This window comes from Penicillium roqueforti (genome assembly GCF_015533775.1).
Source record: "Penicillium roqueforti strain LCP96 04111 chromosome Unknown scaffold_15, whole genome shotgun sequence".
NCBI classification, from domain to species: domain Eukaryota; kingdom Fungi; phylum Ascomycota; class Eurotiomycetes; order Eurotiales; family Aspergillaceae; genus Penicillium; species Penicillium roqueforti.
In genome coordinates this window covers 228504-245199 of record NW_024067579.1, presented here as the reverse complement: position 1 = coordinate 245199, position 16696 = coordinate 228504, and the positions used below count along the sequence as shown (strand labels likewise).

General features: G+C 49.1%; 7 protein-coding genes across 7 annotated transcripts; 6 read left to right on the top strand and 1 right to left on the bottom strand.

The window, feature by feature from the left end:
- Positions 1-11: 11 nt before the first annotated feature.
- Positions 12-1402, top strand: LCP9604111_5957 (IST1 family protein; the record flags this gene model as incomplete). Its single annotated transcript, XM_039073824.1, has 2 exons — positions 12-32; positions 221-1402. 2 exons carry the CDS (start codon positions 12-14, stop codon positions 1400-1402), a joined length of 1203 nt encoding a protein of 400 aa, XP_038927992.1.
- A 727-nt stretch (positions 1403-2129) lies between these two features.
- Positions 2130-2849, top strand: LCP9604111_5956 (uncharacterized protein; the record flags this gene model as incomplete). The annotated part of the gene is made up of 2 exons (XM_039073823.1): positions 2130-2729; positions 2808-2849. The coding sequence occupies 2 exons, from the start codon at positions 2130-2132 to the stop codon at positions 2847-2849; spliced, it is 642 nt and encodes a 213-aa protein (XP_038927991.1).
- Positions 2850-3255: 406 nt separating this feature from the next.
- LCP9604111_5955 (AP-2 complex subunit sigma) lies at positions 3256-3984 on the top strand (the record flags this gene model as incomplete). Its single annotated transcript, XM_039073822.1, has 5 exons — positions 3256-3290; positions 3344-3383; positions 3449-3478; positions 3557-3787; positions 3883-3984. The coding sequence occupies 5 exons, from the start codon at positions 3256-3258 to the stop codon at positions 3982-3984; spliced, it is 438 nt and encodes a 145-aa protein (XP_038927990.1).
- A 2854-nt stretch (positions 3985-6838) lies between these two features.
- LCP9604111_5954 (sulfotransferase family protein) lies at positions 6839-7858 on the top strand (the record flags this gene model as incomplete). Its single annotated transcript, XM_039073821.1, has 3 exons — positions 6839-6983; positions 7083-7359; positions 7420-7858. 3 exons carry the CDS (start codon positions 6839-6841, stop codon positions 7856-7858), a joined length of 861 nt encoding a protein of 286 aa, XP_038927989.1.
- A 2314-nt stretch (positions 7859-10172) lies between these two features.
- LCP9604111_5953 (arylsulfotransferase family protein) lies at positions 10173-12387 on the top strand (the record flags this gene model as incomplete). The annotated part of the gene is made up of 4 exons (XM_039073820.1): positions 10173-10289; positions 10345-10473; positions 10541-12035; positions 12101-12387. The coding sequence occupies 4 exons, from the start codon at positions 10173-10175 to the stop codon at positions 12385-12387; spliced, it is 2028 nt and encodes a 675-aa protein (XP_038927988.1).
- Positions 12388-13068: 681 nt separating this feature from the next.
- Positions 13069-14963, bottom strand: LCP9604111_5952 (uncharacterized protein; the record flags this gene model as incomplete). Its single annotated transcript, XM_039073819.1, has 2 exons — positions 13069-14757; positions 14814-14963. The coding sequence occupies 2 exons, from the start codon at positions 14961-14963 to the stop codon at positions 13069-13071; spliced, it is 1839 nt and encodes a 612-aa protein (XP_038927987.1).
- Positions 14964-15417: 454 nt separating this feature from the next.
- Positions 15418-15899, top strand: LCP9604111_5951 (uncharacterized protein; the record flags this gene model as incomplete). Its single annotated transcript, XM_039073818.1, has 2 exons — positions 15418-15811; positions 15859-15899. 2 exons carry the CDS (start codon positions 15418-15420, stop codon positions 15897-15899), a joined length of 435 nt encoding a protein of 144 aa, XP_038927986.1.
- Positions 15900-16696: the final 797 nt, after the last annotated feature.

Here is a 16696-nt window from a genome sequence, read left to right as displayed (position 1 = left end):
ACCACGCCAAAATGCCTCCCTCGGCGCAAACAGTAAGTCATCATGATCTCACTTACTTTTCTTCTTCTTTCGCATATGCATTTCATGACCGGGGCACTTCCCCAAAATATCGCTACCTAGAGCTCCCAAGACTACCCCGCACTGCCCATATAACGCCTGCCTGCTGCAACTCCTAAGCGCGTCTGACAGAAACCAAATAACTGACACAATGGAATCAAAGACCAGACTAGTTTCCACCCTCCGCCTGCTTATTCCTCGTCTCCGTCTCCTACAGAAGAAAGATACAGCCTCCTCAGTCGTCCAACGCCGTGAACTCTCCCAGCTCCTCAGCGAAGGCCGCGATGCATCAGCGCGCATCCGAGTCGAAAATGTCATTGCAACGGATATCGCAGTAGAGGTAATGGAGATGGTCGAGCTCTACTGTGAGTTGCTGCTTGCGCGCGCAAACGTGTTGGATCAGATGGCCTTCAGCGACCAAGGGACCCGCGCCAGACTTCGCGCCAAGGAATTGCTCAAGAAGCGCACCCAAGAACAAGCCGGTGCTACGGTATCAACCACTGCAGGCGTCAAGGGCGCTGGGGAAAGCACTGGCTCGATATTCGGGTTCTCTTGGCTGGGTGGAGGAGCGCAAAAGAAGGAGGCTGAGCGGGCTGCGCCTATCACAGGATCTGGTAGTCCGGCGGATGACTCTGGTGATGGGCTTGCGGATGACGATAACCCCTACCTCGATACTGCGCTTGACGAGGCTGCTACTGTGGTATTCTACGCGTGGCATCGCTTCCCGCACGAGGTGCGCGAATTCACTATGCTTCGTACTATGCTGGGCGAGCGATACGGCAAGGAGTTTATGACTCTAGCGCAAGATAATAAGATCGATACTGTCAAGGTTCCGGACCGGCTTCTCAAGGGCTTGCGTGTGCGCCCACCAGGACGGGATCTTGTTGAGAGTTACCTTCGAGAGATTGCGAAAGCGTACCACGTTGAGTGGCATGGGGCAGAAGAAGAGTTGGGAAGTGCGCCGCCAGAATTTGTTGATGACCTTGGTGATGGTGACGATGGTGATGCAGAGGAACCCCAATTACCGCAAACTCCTGGCAAGCAGCAAGGGGACTCGGCGCTGAGGCCGAACTTGGCTGAAGCGAGACGTGCCTCGGAGACCAGTGAATTGACCAAAGCTACGCCTCCACGTGGACTCACTGCGGGCCGAAGTCCTGTCAGCGTTGCGCCGCCAGCTCCCAGGACAGACAATCCCAATCCCAGAGTCAAGCTTCCCGGCACAGAGGGAAAAGCCGCTGCTGTCTCAAGGGAGGACGGTGCCTCCAAGAGCAATAGTAACAACAATGGGATACCCGAGCTGGATGAATTGACACGGAGATTTGCGGATTTGAAGAGGAGACCATGATTGAGGAGCTATCTCGATATTCACCAGAACTCGGCACTCAGCGTCTTGATTTTAGCCATTTTTCATGTCGGTTTCCTTTTCAGTGCCTTAGACAGGGCTTCGCTAGGTCGAACGTTTTGATTCTAGCCCTGCATAATGAATCAAATGTCCTATTTTAACGATTCGCTTTGACTGCAATTGACTGGCTCGACAAGTCACAGATTTTAAATTAGACCAAGCGGTTCCCCGAATATGACCTGTCATATTCTACGGAACTCGGAGGTTGGGAGTTCGTATTTCCAACATTGAGAGAAAAACGAATCCGAGAGAATAATTGGAATAGCACATTCTGCTTTGTGAATGCAGTAATTGGGTATAATAGAGAGCATCTAAGAGCCTCTACTGCCAACTAATAATATGACACGTGATAGAAGCAAGGCACGATCTTCTCCAGACCTGTGGGTTTCGGGGTTATCACCTAAAATCCAATGAAACACGAGCATAGATTTAATCTCGAATCCCACGCATTCATTGGAGGCATTAAAGCAGTACAAATCGGAACTCCCGTTGAAACGCACGGGACCCGCAAAACCCAATCGCGTCGATAGACCACCCGCCATGACACAGACTTAATATGAACTCCGAATCCCCTGCAAATCTGACAATCCTCCCCAGCTAGCGGTCGCTAGACACCGCGATAACCCTCCCGAACCCCGAAACAAGGCTCCCAAGAAAAGACCCGGATATCATGCCAGTCTATATGCTCCACGGCTTCCGCTGGCCCCGCGCCGGGTTCACGGGGATCCGCGTATACATCGTACTCCACAACCTAGAAGAAGCAGCAGCGGAATACATCCAGCAACCGCTGACGACCGAACTTATCGCAGAATCCTTCCACAAAACACAGGCGGACCTGGTGACCCGGCTGCCGGAGCTGTCGTTTATCGAGCAGTATGACCCGGCCGACGAGACGAGTGGCACCGTCAGCCAGGACCATGCGTATATTTCAACGCGGGTCCTGGAGATGCCGGAGGACGGGGGTGGTGGTGGCGCCGGAGAGAATATCGATTGCGTGGAACAGGGCTCTGGGTTGACGGACGACCAGATGGCGGCGCTGGAGGAATTGCGCGATCGCCTCGCCCCCGGTGAGAAAATCGGCTGGTATCTTGTCTACAATGGGGATCCGGAACGGTGGTATCCTGATTCGGAGGAGGATTACGGGTCTGAAGATGAGTCTGAGGATGAGAACCAGACTCGGCGCCAGAGTCAGGCTCAGAGTCAGGCTCAGAGCCAAGCGCAGAGTCAGAAGGGTAGTCCGAAAGAGCCTCCTAGGCCACAGAGCTATACGGTATGTGGTTTTTTTCTTTCGTGGACTTGCTCTTGGTCTTACTGCTACATTACTTGGTTGCTAATGGAGTATTTCTAGACTCGTCTGACGAGGTTTTTCAATCGAATGAGCTCGGGGTGAGGGCTGCTGGGCGCTATGGAACATGGCAAACCAGAATATCTTATTCCGTCACTGTGCAGTGTCACTCATTGTCACATGTTACACCGGGCTGTCATGGGAGCTGTTAACGAATTCTACGCTTTATGTCTGTTGATACTCTATGTTTTGCAAATATTGTTATACTAGTTGAGTTGATGCATTGAATGTCTTATGGGAACTAAATTGCTTGAGGATTAGTAGAATAGTCTGCTGTAATTCTCCATGCCCTGCTTTCACCTGATAGAATCCATCTAGGCGGTGAGTCCGGGCAAGATGAGAGGGGAGCTTCGATAACGGGAGCAGCGGAGACCATCCAAAGCTTGTCGCAACACTCCCTCCGAGTGGTTTCATAAATGCTGACCAGGTAACATCCTGGCTTTCTATAACAATGGTCCTCTCCTTTATCCTGGTTCAGAATCGCCAGTGAGTGGTGTCCGCGCGGGTCATTTTCAATTTCGACACTAATGACGGTATAGGGGGAAAACGCGCCTGGCGAAATGGTATTCACCGTACAGTGTGAGTGTTGCCAGAATCCATCAGTCGGTATGAAATTGGGACTTTGAGCTGACACTGGGCTACAGGATGAAGAGAAAGTCAAACTGAAAGGCGAGGTTCGTCGCAATTGCAATACCACCCGCACCCGCACTTACTCCGAGTTCCCATCCAACTAATAACCGACAACCGTTCAGGTCCATCGCCTCGTCGCCCCCCGAGATCAGAAATATCAGTCCAACTTTGTTGAGTTCCGCCGGAGTACCAAGGTCGTCTACCGAAGATATGCCGGCTTGTTCTTTTGCGTCTGCGTCGATGCGAACGACAACGAGCTAGCCTATCTCGAGGCCATTCATTTCTTCGTCGAAGTGCTGGACCAGTTCTTCGGCAATGTGTGCGAACTGGATTTGGTCTTCAATTTCTACAAGGTACGTGCAAGTCGCCGGGACGAATGCACTGCTCGGCATGTGTGAGATCGGAGTTGCATGAGCCGTGATACTGACCACGTGTGCCGGATTTATAGGTCTACGCTATCCTGGATGAAGTATTTCTCGCGGGCGAGATTCAAGAGACAAGCAAGCAGGTTGTTCTCACGCGATTGGAACACCTGGATAAATTGGAGTAGAAGTGAGCCGTGATACTTGGATTCGGGGACGATATAGGACCGTTGCCGATTACGGACCCGACTGCATTGGACAATCAAAGCAAAACAGTCATTTGCATGGAGTTTCAGGTGTATCGGTGGCTTTCAGACAATATTAGTGCTGTTCACGTTCATATTTGGGGGGTTATTCTGGAGATATCAAATCATCGGTATAGTTCATGCCACCACTTAGGGACCAATGTCGAAATCATGGTCATATGAGTACGCTGCATCAAGTTTTCTCTGGTCTATCTGCTCATCGCGGATGAAATCTTTCAAAGGATATTCTTCGGGTAGGATACATTAAGTTTCCTAGATGCAAAACACGCAGAGGCTACTCTTCAAGGGTTACACAATTTAGACAAAGTATATGAGGTTCTTTTCCCCTCCGAATATATGAAATAAAGCGGTCTTTATCAGAGAACATACTAAAAAAGACCAAAGTGGCAAAAACACCAATTGTGGGGAAGCATGGGGTACCCCAGCGTCGAAAGTAGAAGTATCGCACGCTATCCTCGTGCCAGCTGGGCTATGGAGTATGTAGTATTGGACATTAAGCGGCACTATGGAACTATGAGCTGAATGTAATCGAACATAGTTGAATATGTGCTCTTTATAGTGCTATACAAGACCACAGAAACATATCCAGATGCCAGCTAAGATGCGAGATCACATATTCTCATATTCTCATACGATGTCCCGAGTGAGTATGTATTTCTGATTATGATCTAATCTACTACTAGCGTATAACTCAAGCTGAGACATAACTATCCATGCGAAGCTTATGTGGATATAACATCCATGAGGTGTGACGGGTAGCTCAGTCTCTCTGCTACTGCCAAGTCCTTCGGTCAAGGGAACCCACTCATAGTTTGGAATACAATGTGTCACTGGTTGCCGAAAACTCTGCCGTTAATGCCTGACGGAGACGGCCTGCACAAAATTGACTTAATGAACTAACCTAGGGCTTTAAGCTTAGATTAGATTGTAATCTGTGTGGAGGGGCTTCCCAATCGGTCGTGGCTTGGTGATGTGATTATAGCTTCGATTGCGAGCGTGAGTCTAAGGGTCTTGGCATAGCACATTTAAGAAGCTCTCTCGCTGTTGACCCTTTCGAAAGGGTCTTTTCCCTTTCTGCGTTTTTACTTCAACTGGCCGCAAAGAATCTACCATAATCTGCCTTTAGCATGCATGTTATAGGCATTATGTATATGACGATGGTTTCTCTGGAACATCACTATCACTATCACTCTCCATCATAGGCTGACTATGATATCATCTTAACTGCCTCACAGACATCTGCTCAATTTTGTTGGGCACACGACAAAGCCAGGGTCCACGAGGGGATACCTTCCCCGAGTGGAAAATACCTCAACAACACGGGACGATCAGTTCGGCCGCTATGACAGTACTGATGCGTGACAACAGAACCGGGAATCCTCACACAATACTCCGTACACACCGGACAATTATCCCTGGCAATGAAAATCGGGTGGAACTTTGTTTTCAACACCCCAAGGCAACTTGCCTGATCGGTACTTGGGAGATAACAGCTTTGGGACCGCGACATATCGAGCAGATGGTCTTTTCCGTGATAGGCAAAGTAACCGGACGATCCAGGAGACGACTTGAAACTTTCACTTACGCTTGACATGTGAAACGCACAACTGCAGTCTCGAATGAGCCGAATACAATGCAACCAACCCGATGGAGCGGGGGTGCCAGGTTCTCGTACTCGGAACGATATTCCCCTGGGCGGGACAGCTGAGAGATTGACTTGCTTGGGATATTGTGGGCCAAGCTTGGCAGACACAATTCGGGTCACTGCCACTGTGGTGTGCTGGGTATGATATGACAACTAGCAACTCAACATTGCAGGCTTATACATACATAGTAGATGAGTCTACGATGATCTATGAGCCTACAATGTATGTGGTGCATTCGAACCTTCACGGCCTCATTCAGAAATCCGCACTCGCCGAAGTTGAGGGTGTACGCGTTCCCATTTAGTGCTCCACCAACCGGCACTATGGATCGTCGATTTTGCCGAGCGACGTGACTGATCAAAGAATATTCCGGATTTCGAAGCGTACGTGGATGAGTCTTGGCAACAGGAAGGAACAATTCTTTTGGTAATTTTCATTTTACCAAAACCCTGGCCTTTTTTGCACTCGGACTTTTACCATACGAACTGTACCATACATACAATACCATACACGACTCCACAAAACACCCCTGACTATCCGTGACATCCCTGTGCGTCAGCCTGTGACGTCGTGTCTATGTTGTATACGCGCCTCAGTGCAATACAACATACAATGACTTTCAATGTACAACATACCTTGTAGACCCTCGTGGGCCCTTTGGTTTTATGGAATCCACCGGTCCAAACGGGGCACAATCGGATATCAGGAATGAAGGACCCAAAGCCAAGACTCGGACATAGCGGATAGGAACGTTGCCACTCGCGGGGAGGCATACACACATCGTACTTAGGGACTATGGTTTGAGCCTCGTCATTGGCACTGCCACTGCCGAATGCCCACTACGGAGTACACTTCATTGTTCTATTCGATCTCCCTGAGGATCAGTTGTTCCGGAGTCTGGATTCTTTTTTTAGGATCTTTTTTTTAATTTTTGTTTTTTAATTTATTCTACTCTTCCCCTTATCTCCATATCAATCTCTTATAACCCCCCTTCCTTCTAGACTTTTTCCATACATATTGTCCCTTCTTTGTCCGGCTTTATTACTTCTTTCGTTTATATCATCTACTTATTCTGTCTCTATACACTTCCAAACTATATCGAATTGCGATTGAGCTGATAAACACCCACCATGTCTCTCATGCTCTCCGATAATCTGGCTCCCCAGCCCATTACCGACGTCTTCACCAATGATACAAACATTAACCGCCGGAAATGCCACCGCACTGTGCCTATGAAGGTCCTGGCTCTGGGTGTTGGCCGTACCGGAACTGCCTGTAAGTATGAGGTGCTGTGTTGCGTTGGACTTGGTGTATATTAGTGTATATACCGGGTCCGATGGGAACAGAACATACAAACTAATTATTATTTCACAGCTCTCCGCAAGGCTTTTGAGCGCCTGGGCTATGGCAAGTGCTACCACATGATGTGCGCAAGTGTTGAGAACCCGCCGGACTGCTTGATGTGGCACGATGCCCTGAACGCGAAGTACGACGGAGTCGGCGAGTTCGGCCGCAAAGAATGGGACCAGCTCCTGGGTGACTGCCAAGCCGTCTGTGACTGGCCTGCCTGTGCCTTTGCGAAGGAGCTGATCGAGGCCTATCCCAATGCGAAGGTCATTCTGACTACCCGTGACGTGGACCCATGGCATGCGTAAGTCACATTTTATACACTGTGTTTCTGATCTAAGAACAAGATACTAACAAACCACAGCTCCGTCATGAAGACTGTCTTCTGGCGTGTCTCAGACCCAGAGCACAAGTTCGTGTCGAACTTCAGCTGGGCCGCTGGCATGTACTACCCTATGCTGAACAAGTTCTTTGAGACATTCTTCCGCGGTGACTTCCCGGGCAAGGGCAAGCAAGTCTACGAGGATCACGTTGCCCAGGTCCGCAGCCTGGTTCCCCCCGAGCGTCTGCTCGAATACAACATCAACGACGGCTGGGCCCCGCTCTGCGAGTTCCTCGAGGAGGAGGTTCCTGACACCCCCTTCCCCCGCGGCAACGACATGGCCGACTTCTACAAGCGCTGCAGCACCCGCAACCGTCACCAGATGATGAACGTTGCCCTCCAGGCCGTCACTGTTGGTGGTTCGCTGCTTGCCGCTGGCCTTGCTGCTACTTTGGCTTTCAAGCGTTTCTCCCCTCGCTAAAATTCTTGTCTTGCATCTTTTTTCTTTTTCTCATATTCCCCACGTCTCACTTTCTCTGCTGGCTGCTAGTGCGCGCAGGCGCCGCTAGTACGTCAGACCCCGTGGCTTTTTTTTTTTTCTCTGTCATCCTTCTTGTTGGAACAGACCATGCATCTATCATCTCTGATCTCTTGTTTTGCCATTTACAGGGGCGTTTTGGAGAACAATCCGGTAATGTAACAGTATATATTTCTATTTCTACCATCATTTCTTATGCATACTCTGTACAAGCGCATCATAGCACCCCCGCTTTCAAATCGAGGGATAAACACCAAGTACCCGCTTCCCCGAGGCTCTGTTATCATCATGCATTGCCTAGAGGCAAGGGGCTCCTAGAGTTTTGGCTACGTGAAGCCTTACTTTTCATGAATCGGTCGATGCAAGGCGCCATTGAATTGTTATTAAAGTCAAACCGACAAAAGCGTGCGAAATATATACGAATCAATACTTTGACGTTTCGCTACATACAATAAACCTTGAGAATAGAAGTATGCTCATAACGACAATCTTGCATGTACACATAGCAACCGCTTCAAATAAATAAACACCCAACCATCGACACACTCAGCCCCAAGCCTTCCACCTCGTACTCGTACGAAACCAGAGGAAATGTACCGGCCACACCTTATTGGAGAAGTGCCGTGGAGTTTCCCTGGTTAGCGGCTTGGCAGTGGGCGAAAGGGGTATTAATTACGTGAACCTGCGTTCCAAACATTGAAAGTTACACGTATTGTTATCTCCTGTTATATCCTTGTAAGGGAAACAATCATCTGATACAACGTGGAACTGCTTCTCTCTATTCGATACGAAACAAGCGGGGCTTAGATTGCTTCTTTCATTCTAGGCGCCGGAGTGGATCCCCTAGAAGGCTTGAATTAAAAGCTTTGACGGATGTACGTAATATAGACGGAGTGGTATACGTGGACTTAGTGGCTGATGGGTTCGTTGCTCGTTATTTTGGGATTGAGGAGTTCGTCCGGGCCTGGATATTTGAGACTACTATTCGGGCTTGGACTGGTGTTCTTGGATTTGAACCCTGTTTGGCACAGCATATGAGAGAAAGAAAGGTCTGTATCTTAGCTGTGGTCGTGGACACCTGATAGGTCCTCTTAGCTCTGGTGGGTACGCCGAAAGGAGTATAAGATCCCTTTTCATCTAATGTCTTATCTATCCGCTGTAGCTCTTAATGTTGAATGATCTACTTCGTGCAAAATAAGATGTCCCTGGAGAATCTCACACACGGGCTCGTAAATCAATCAACATATGGTGTCTGGTACGACAGTATCCATATCGTCCGATGTCTACCTCCAATTACGGACACTAAATTATGCACAAGGCCAAACTGTAGGTCCAAATCCAATGCACGTGTACGCCGTACGGACCAGAATAGATGCTGCAACAACAGCCCGCGTATGCTCTGACGACGCACCATGCGCCACCGCCGTCCCTGAACCAATCCCCCACTTTCAATCTACCGGCGTACGCAACAAATAATGCCACATGCACGTGGCTTTTAGCTTTTAGCTCGATCGGAGCGCCTGGAATCGTAGAAGCCCGATCCATTGGTTGCATCTCCCGAACAGGTTAACTCGTCTCCGGATTGAGCTGTCTGTCTGAGTGTGGCTGGCGGGTGACTGCGTATCTCCGAGACACGTTACATGGTTCTTCACGAACCTTTGACGGACCCGTGAATTATAATTGCTCTCGGACATTCAGCTTACGGAATAGATACGATCTCGGAGTTATGGTATTAGGGGCTGCTTAGCGGCTGCCACATCGCCCATGACGCGGCTCCTGAGAGATACCGTACCGTCACACTATCTAAGTTACACGTATTTGGGAAAGAAAACAACAACCGAGTTAGACAATCAAGCCTTTTGAGGGAGAATATCCTGTTCACAGAGCGGATTGTTAACCTTGATTCCGCTCGTATAGACTTCCCCCGCAACTTCAGCAACTGAGACAACTTTGACTGGGCAGCGATGGCCGGATTGCCGCTGACTAAGCATCTTTGTCTAGCTTTAAATGACAATTGACCAATGAACGTCGACGATCAACACAACTTAGGCCCCACTAGATATGCGAAAAGCATGCATTGACAGGTGGAGAGGGATTCGTACACACTGTTCGTTCACCTTGGGCCTCTTGGCCTGGGTGGAATATTCTTCTATGCTTCTAAATGATTTGCTTTCAGTATAACCTCCCTTACAGATATTTTTTTGGGTGATATTCTTCAGTGTTTCTATCTTGCATCGGGAAGTGGTGCGAAGGATCCATGGGCACCTCCCTATTTTCCTCTTTAGGGACTGCGCCGTCGCTATTCTTTCTTGGCATTCTCTGGTTATGCGCGATTGACTGTACACTGGGAGAGGATACCTCTTTTTACAAATCGGTTAGTGAAATTAGCTTGACCCGAGTGTGCTTGCTCTCTAATATCGGTACAACAGAGACCCGACATATACCCGCCCGTCTTCAATATCGAGAGGACCAATCCAGACAAGCTCAGCCCGGGCTACATCTTTATCACACCATATGAACTTCAAAACCCCGGCCCATACATCTACGATAACACAGGGGTAGGTCTTTGTTCTTGGGGTTCAGATTCGTCCATCATGGAGAAGCTAACCCATCAATCGATCATAGGAATTAGTATGGAGTGGTTGGGGGATTTCAGGGCCGGGAAACGCCCATGGACTCCACGTGTGCAAGTATAAAGGCGCCGACCACCTATGTTTCTTCCAGGGCAACCAGCAAAAGGGATACTGCCGCGGACATGGAATCATCATGGATAACAACTACCGGGTTGTGCGATCAGTTCAGCCGGGCGGAGGAATGGCCTCGAGCGACATGCACGAATTCCGTCCCATCAATGACGGCAAGACCGCTCTCATGACCATTTACCAACAACGGCAATTCGACATGACACCGTGGAACGTCAAAACTGGTGTAGGATGGCTCATGGAGAGTGTTTTCCAGGAGATCGACGTGGAGACCAACGACGTGCTGTTTGAATGGCGGTCTCTCGACCATGTCGATCCATCCTCGAGCTATACATGGCCGGCTCATACGGATACTTCTGGGACGGGATTGAATGTGCATGAACCGTGGGATTACTTCCATATCAACTCTGTCGACAAAAATGCGGCCGGCGACTATTTAATTTCGTCGCGGCATACTTCGGCCATCTACAAGGTTTCCGGTAAGGACGGCTCGGTGATGTGGCGGCTTCACGGCGCGCAGCCCTCTTTCCGGAATATCAATTTTAGCTTTTCGCAGCAACATGACGCCCGGTGGTTGTATGAGAATGCTACGCATACACTGCTCTCACTCTACAACAATGGCTACAACGGCTTCAACAAGACACATACCTATTCAGCGGGCATGATCATCATGATTGACCACGTGGAAAAAACGGCTACCCAGCTCCGCGACTACGCTCCAATCCGAGACGATCTAGTGAGCTCCAGCCAGGGAAACCTACAGATGCTCCCCAACCAAAACGCGTTCATCGGATGGGGAAACAACCCATTTGTATCCGAGCACGACGAGGCGGGCAATCTACTGTTCTGGGGCTCTTTCGCCAAAGACACCGTGATGAACTACCGCGCAATGAAGTTTGAATGGGACGGTGCACCGACAGACTCTCCTGCCCTATGGACATACTCCCGAAGCGCGGAGACATCATCGACCACCAGCTTCTATGTTAGTTGGAACGGCGCAACCCGCGTCCAGACCTGGCGATTTTGGGGAGCGATGAACGCCACTGGACCTTGGACCTTGCTGGACGAGGTTTCCAAAACCGGCTTCGAGACCAAATACTCCACCCCCAAGTTCTACCTCTGGTCTAAGGTCGAGGCAGTGGATCGCGAGGGCATTTTGCTCGGAAAGTCCGAAACCAAGTATACCTTCGTGCCCTCGTCCGAGCTGCGCGAATTTTGCGCCGAATCTACCTGCTTGGACGCACCGGGGTATGGGTTCCCCGGCGAAGAGGCAGCTCGTCCTTTCATTCCGCCAGTAGGTGTCAATACCGTGCCATGGATTGACCCTAACAACCCGGGCTCCAATATTTATACACATCCATCGGGCTATGCAGGCCCGGCTGGAACTCCAAAGTACTCAGACCGGTGGAGGAATGGCCGTAAGTATATCCTGAACATGCTTTCTATTCTTCCAGGAAGACAAGCAAAACTGACATTTTCACAGGCCTACTTGCCTGGGGTGCCGTTCTCCTCGTGGCGATCCCCCTCTTCGCCGGAATCTTCCTCGCACATCGATATTATACCAGACATTCGCTCACCCAGCTGCGGGATCAGGAATCGTCTACGCCTGTGGACGGTACGGCTGAGCGGAAACACCCGCCTGTGCAAGCCACCGACCTCCGCTGGTGGAATTGGCGTCGATGGGTCGGAGAGGACGAAACAACTTCCTATTTCCCGCTCGTTGAGCGGAGTCTATACGGCCATAGGCGTGAACGAGAGCGGATCGAATAGTGACTCCTCGTTCTTGTATCTTTATTTCTTGCTTCTTTTTTGCGTTCTAGATGCTAGCTAGTTACTCGGCGCTGTACATACATACTACCATAACATATATCCATAGACTGATCGCTATACGCATTATATCTCGTATCAGCCACCCAAATAGGAAAAAAATCCTGTTACATCGTGTATCTATGATATAGATCTAGAAGTCTATGATGGGCCCGTAGACGTTTCCACCGAGTAATATAATTCGTGTATCCGAAAAATCCGCACCTATTGTACATACGCATTGGGCATACGTACCTCCGGATCGAGGCGGAGCTGCTTACTTTCGCGATGGGTATTCTTCCTTCGTATTGATTGCTTTGTGAATAATACGACCTCGTTGTATTTGTGGTTAGCCTAGCTGGTGCAGATATAGCACAAGCACGATATGACTACTTCTATAGGCTTATGTAGTATGAGAATTATATATTCCACCTCTATATCGATTAAAGTATGCAGGTGGAAGGCCGCGTATACGTTTGTATCGTACGTGATGTATGGCGATGTATCGAAGTGGCTTTTTTCGCGCCGGTGTTCGCTCGGCAGAAACTTCTTGATATTAATTCAATTTAATATTTTTACAATAATAATTCTGTACGGAGTATTATATTCATGTAATTCTCAAAAAGCAGCGGACTATTCCCTGCATTAGTTCCACGCGGTCGCGAATATCCTCTTCATGACGCTATACTCAACATAAAAAGGTGGGATGAATATCTCCACCATACGATCCCACGAGGGTCTCCAGGGTGAATGATGGATGACACGGTAGAACTCCCAATACTCCGGCCAGAAACCAGCCAGGCCCCAGTCTAATAGAACAACAGTGCCATCAGCCCGAACAAGTATATTCCCGGCATGCAAGTCCCCATGCGTAAACACGATCTTGTGATTTTTGATACCTCGGACCGTCTGATACAGCATGTACTCGCTGTTGAAAAAGCTCGATTCGACGTCATGTTCACCCTGGAGCACTTTAAAGGGCATACGATCTCGCAAAGCTTGAATCATTCCCTCGTCAAAGCTTTCCTCGGATGGGTACGGGCCGTGGCTGTAGCTAGTGTAGTCGCCGTAGCCGGCCTCGAAGACGCCATCCCGACAAGGTGATCCGTCAACCCCACCGATGAAATCGCCGGGAATCTCCCGCATCTGGTTCACGCAGTCCCGTAACTGCTCTAGGACGCGATCTTGCTCGGTTTTCGGAACACGGTCCCAGTATTTGTTGAGTGGTTCGCCCACTTCATATGACATTATTATGTATCCGACGCCATCGAGGATATATGCACTGAGAAGCTTTGGTGTTGCTATGGTCGTGCGGGTAGATGCTAGGTGTAACGCTTCGGCTTCAGCTAGGCGGACACCATGGCTGAATTTCGCAACTGTGTCTGAATCTGCGAAAAGAACACGCGCGCCCATTTTGTCGGGACAAAGGTTGGTTGCTTTGGGCAAGTCTTCGGGGTCGAGTATGATAGATGGCGGTTCAATGATGTCGGAGTAAATTAAGCGAGGTTTTTGCTCCTCTATTTTCAAGCCATGGGGAGAAGTGCTGCCGGTATTCATAGCGGAAGCTGTAGTTTCTTCTTTCACGCCGGTCTTCTCCATGTCAGTACTGGCTGCCGCACTGGTATCTGGTGTCTTGAGGTCGTTGTTCCCTGTTGGATCCTCCGCAAGGCTGCAACTAGGAAGAATGTCACATTCCGCGAGCGATTCCCCAGTACCGCCATATCGAGGTGGGAGTTGTGAGCCAAGATATCGAGCAAGGTCCTCTGGATTTTCCAAAAGTACCGTATCTCTCAATAGAGATTCATTGATATCAAGAGTTGCAAGGTATTCATCACGAGGTTTGATGATGTATGCCTTTCCCAGAATCTTAGGATAGTGACACCGAATGAATGTCACCAATTCCTCAATGGCATTGCTGATCTTCCCCTGGAAGGACTGCTGTCCTCTCTTGGTGTTTTGAATGGCATGTATCTTAAATTCAACCACACAGGAAGCCGAATAGTCATGTAGATCAGAACTAGCGGCTGCATGCATCAGAAGCACGGAGAGCTTTTGCATTACAGCAAGACCCAACTGCACCAAGAATCCAGATGTCGTCAGGCTTGCGTGTATTATTGAGTATCTCTTAATCGCCATCTCGTCAATATTAATCCACAGCACATATTGACCCTCATTCAAAGTAATATGGCATAGATCCAAGTCAGGAAGGATAGTCTCTGCTTCAGTAAGGAGAGCTCTCGGGTCAGAGAGGCTTCTCCATTCTAAAGTCTTCTCGAGTGAGGCACTTGCTCTAGAGAGTTGAAGTGCAAGGATTGCGGAATGGCATCTGAGGAACTATTTATGATTTAGTGACAAATCTCGGTGTGCTAGTGCGCCCATAATCAGAGTACCTTTTCTAAGACCACCTCCAGCACCTGCCATTCCGCGTGCTTCAAATCAACACCCCATATCTCAGTATGGCGGGACTTTTTCAAAATCGAAGGAAGAGCATCCTGAAACCGACTAGCCAGCGAAGTTGTTTTCTCCAATGAAACAAACATTGTCAATATGAGGCATACTAAAAGGAGGATGAAAGGCTGTCATTCAAATTGGCATCAGAAATTTCGACTGTAGGTCTATCAAAGACCTAAATGCCGTATATAGAATCGAATGGTTACTGTATTCTTGCTTGGGAGAAAGTGATATCGAGCTTGTTGATGTTTTGAGCCGTGCGGGGCCCCATGGGGCCTAGTCACTTCAATATTGATGCCCAGGTGTCCATGCTAAACCAATGGAACCAGCGTACGAAGGATATCTATTTATATTTCCATTTCTTTCAGCTTTGACACCTGAATACGCGCCGGGGCACGCCATGAGGCTCTTATCACCAATAAATCGGAGTTGCCTAACTACCGCCGATCTCTCGGGCGGATGTAGATCTGGAGCGGTGTGGGGAAGGGGACATTTAACTACATGTGACAACTACATACTCCCTTTACTCTACCAGTGTTAATCATGGTATCCTCCATGTACGGCCTTTCAGCAAACATCTACGGCCGCGGCGACGCCAAACTCAGCGATGGCCCCTCCCACATGGGAATCGCCATCTACAAGCACGGCTCCTCCACCTGCGAAATGCACCATATACGCAACCCCACCGACGAAGACTTCATCTACGATCCGCGGACACAGCCACTGGAAGACCCGATTTTGAAAGGTCGCTACGAGTTTGCCTCCCTCTCTTCTGAGCAGAGCCAACAAGCTGCTAGCCTGCTCTCGGAATTTGGGAACGACGAGTCAAATATCCCCGAGTTCGGGGTTGGGAATTGCCAAGACTGGGTCGCTGGCACTGTTGAAATGCTTGAGCATGCTGGTGTTGTTTCTTCTGGGGAAGGGGGATTCTGGAAGAGTATGATCAATAGGAGTTCGGAGGAAATGAAAGACGCGTGTTTTCAGGAGGGAACGACGTGGATAGATGGTCCGGAGTCGACGTATGAAGGGGAGCCCGATGCAAGGTTTATGGATAGGGAATGGGATATAGTAAAACCTGTTGGTAAGTTGGCTCAGAATGAGATGTTTCGGGCGCGAATGCAGTCGCTTTTGGGCCCCAAGAGGAGTGGAGAGAGTGATCATGATGAGACGCCTGTAGAACGGCCGTTTTATGTGTCGAGTCCTTTTTTTAGTAAAACGAATGAGAGGAACGAGTGATGCACTGATAAAGCATACACTGAATTGAATATCGCTTGAAACAGTATACGGAGCTATAGAAGGAGTCCAAGCATCAAGACTTCGCAATGTCCGTGAGTTATCCACAAGGATGGAGTCACCGAGCGGGCGTGGCACTTCCCTGCGCCCCTCCCGAGATCGGGACTTCAACCAAGGTTGGAAGAAGGCGGGATGACTAATTCATTTATTGTAGTTACATACTACGCACCTGGGTATACGTATACCTCCGGAGGGAGGCGGAGTTGGTTTCGCGCTGGGCATTGATCCGAATACGACTGCTTTGTAGAGATACAATACGACCTTGTTAGGATTGTTAATTTGGCTAGTACATACATGTATGTGGCGTGGGATACAATGTATATAGGTTATCAACTCCTAGCTTCGCCTTGTAGGGTTAAGTATGCTGTGGCAGGACTGAAGTATACATTTGTATCACCTGTACGTGGTGTATCAAAGCGGCTCCACAAACGTGGATGTGGCTGATACGCTTGAACTCTATCCTGTACCATGGTAGAACCGCGGTAGGACCACGGTTATTAATTGTTTTTTTGTATTGATGTATTGTAAA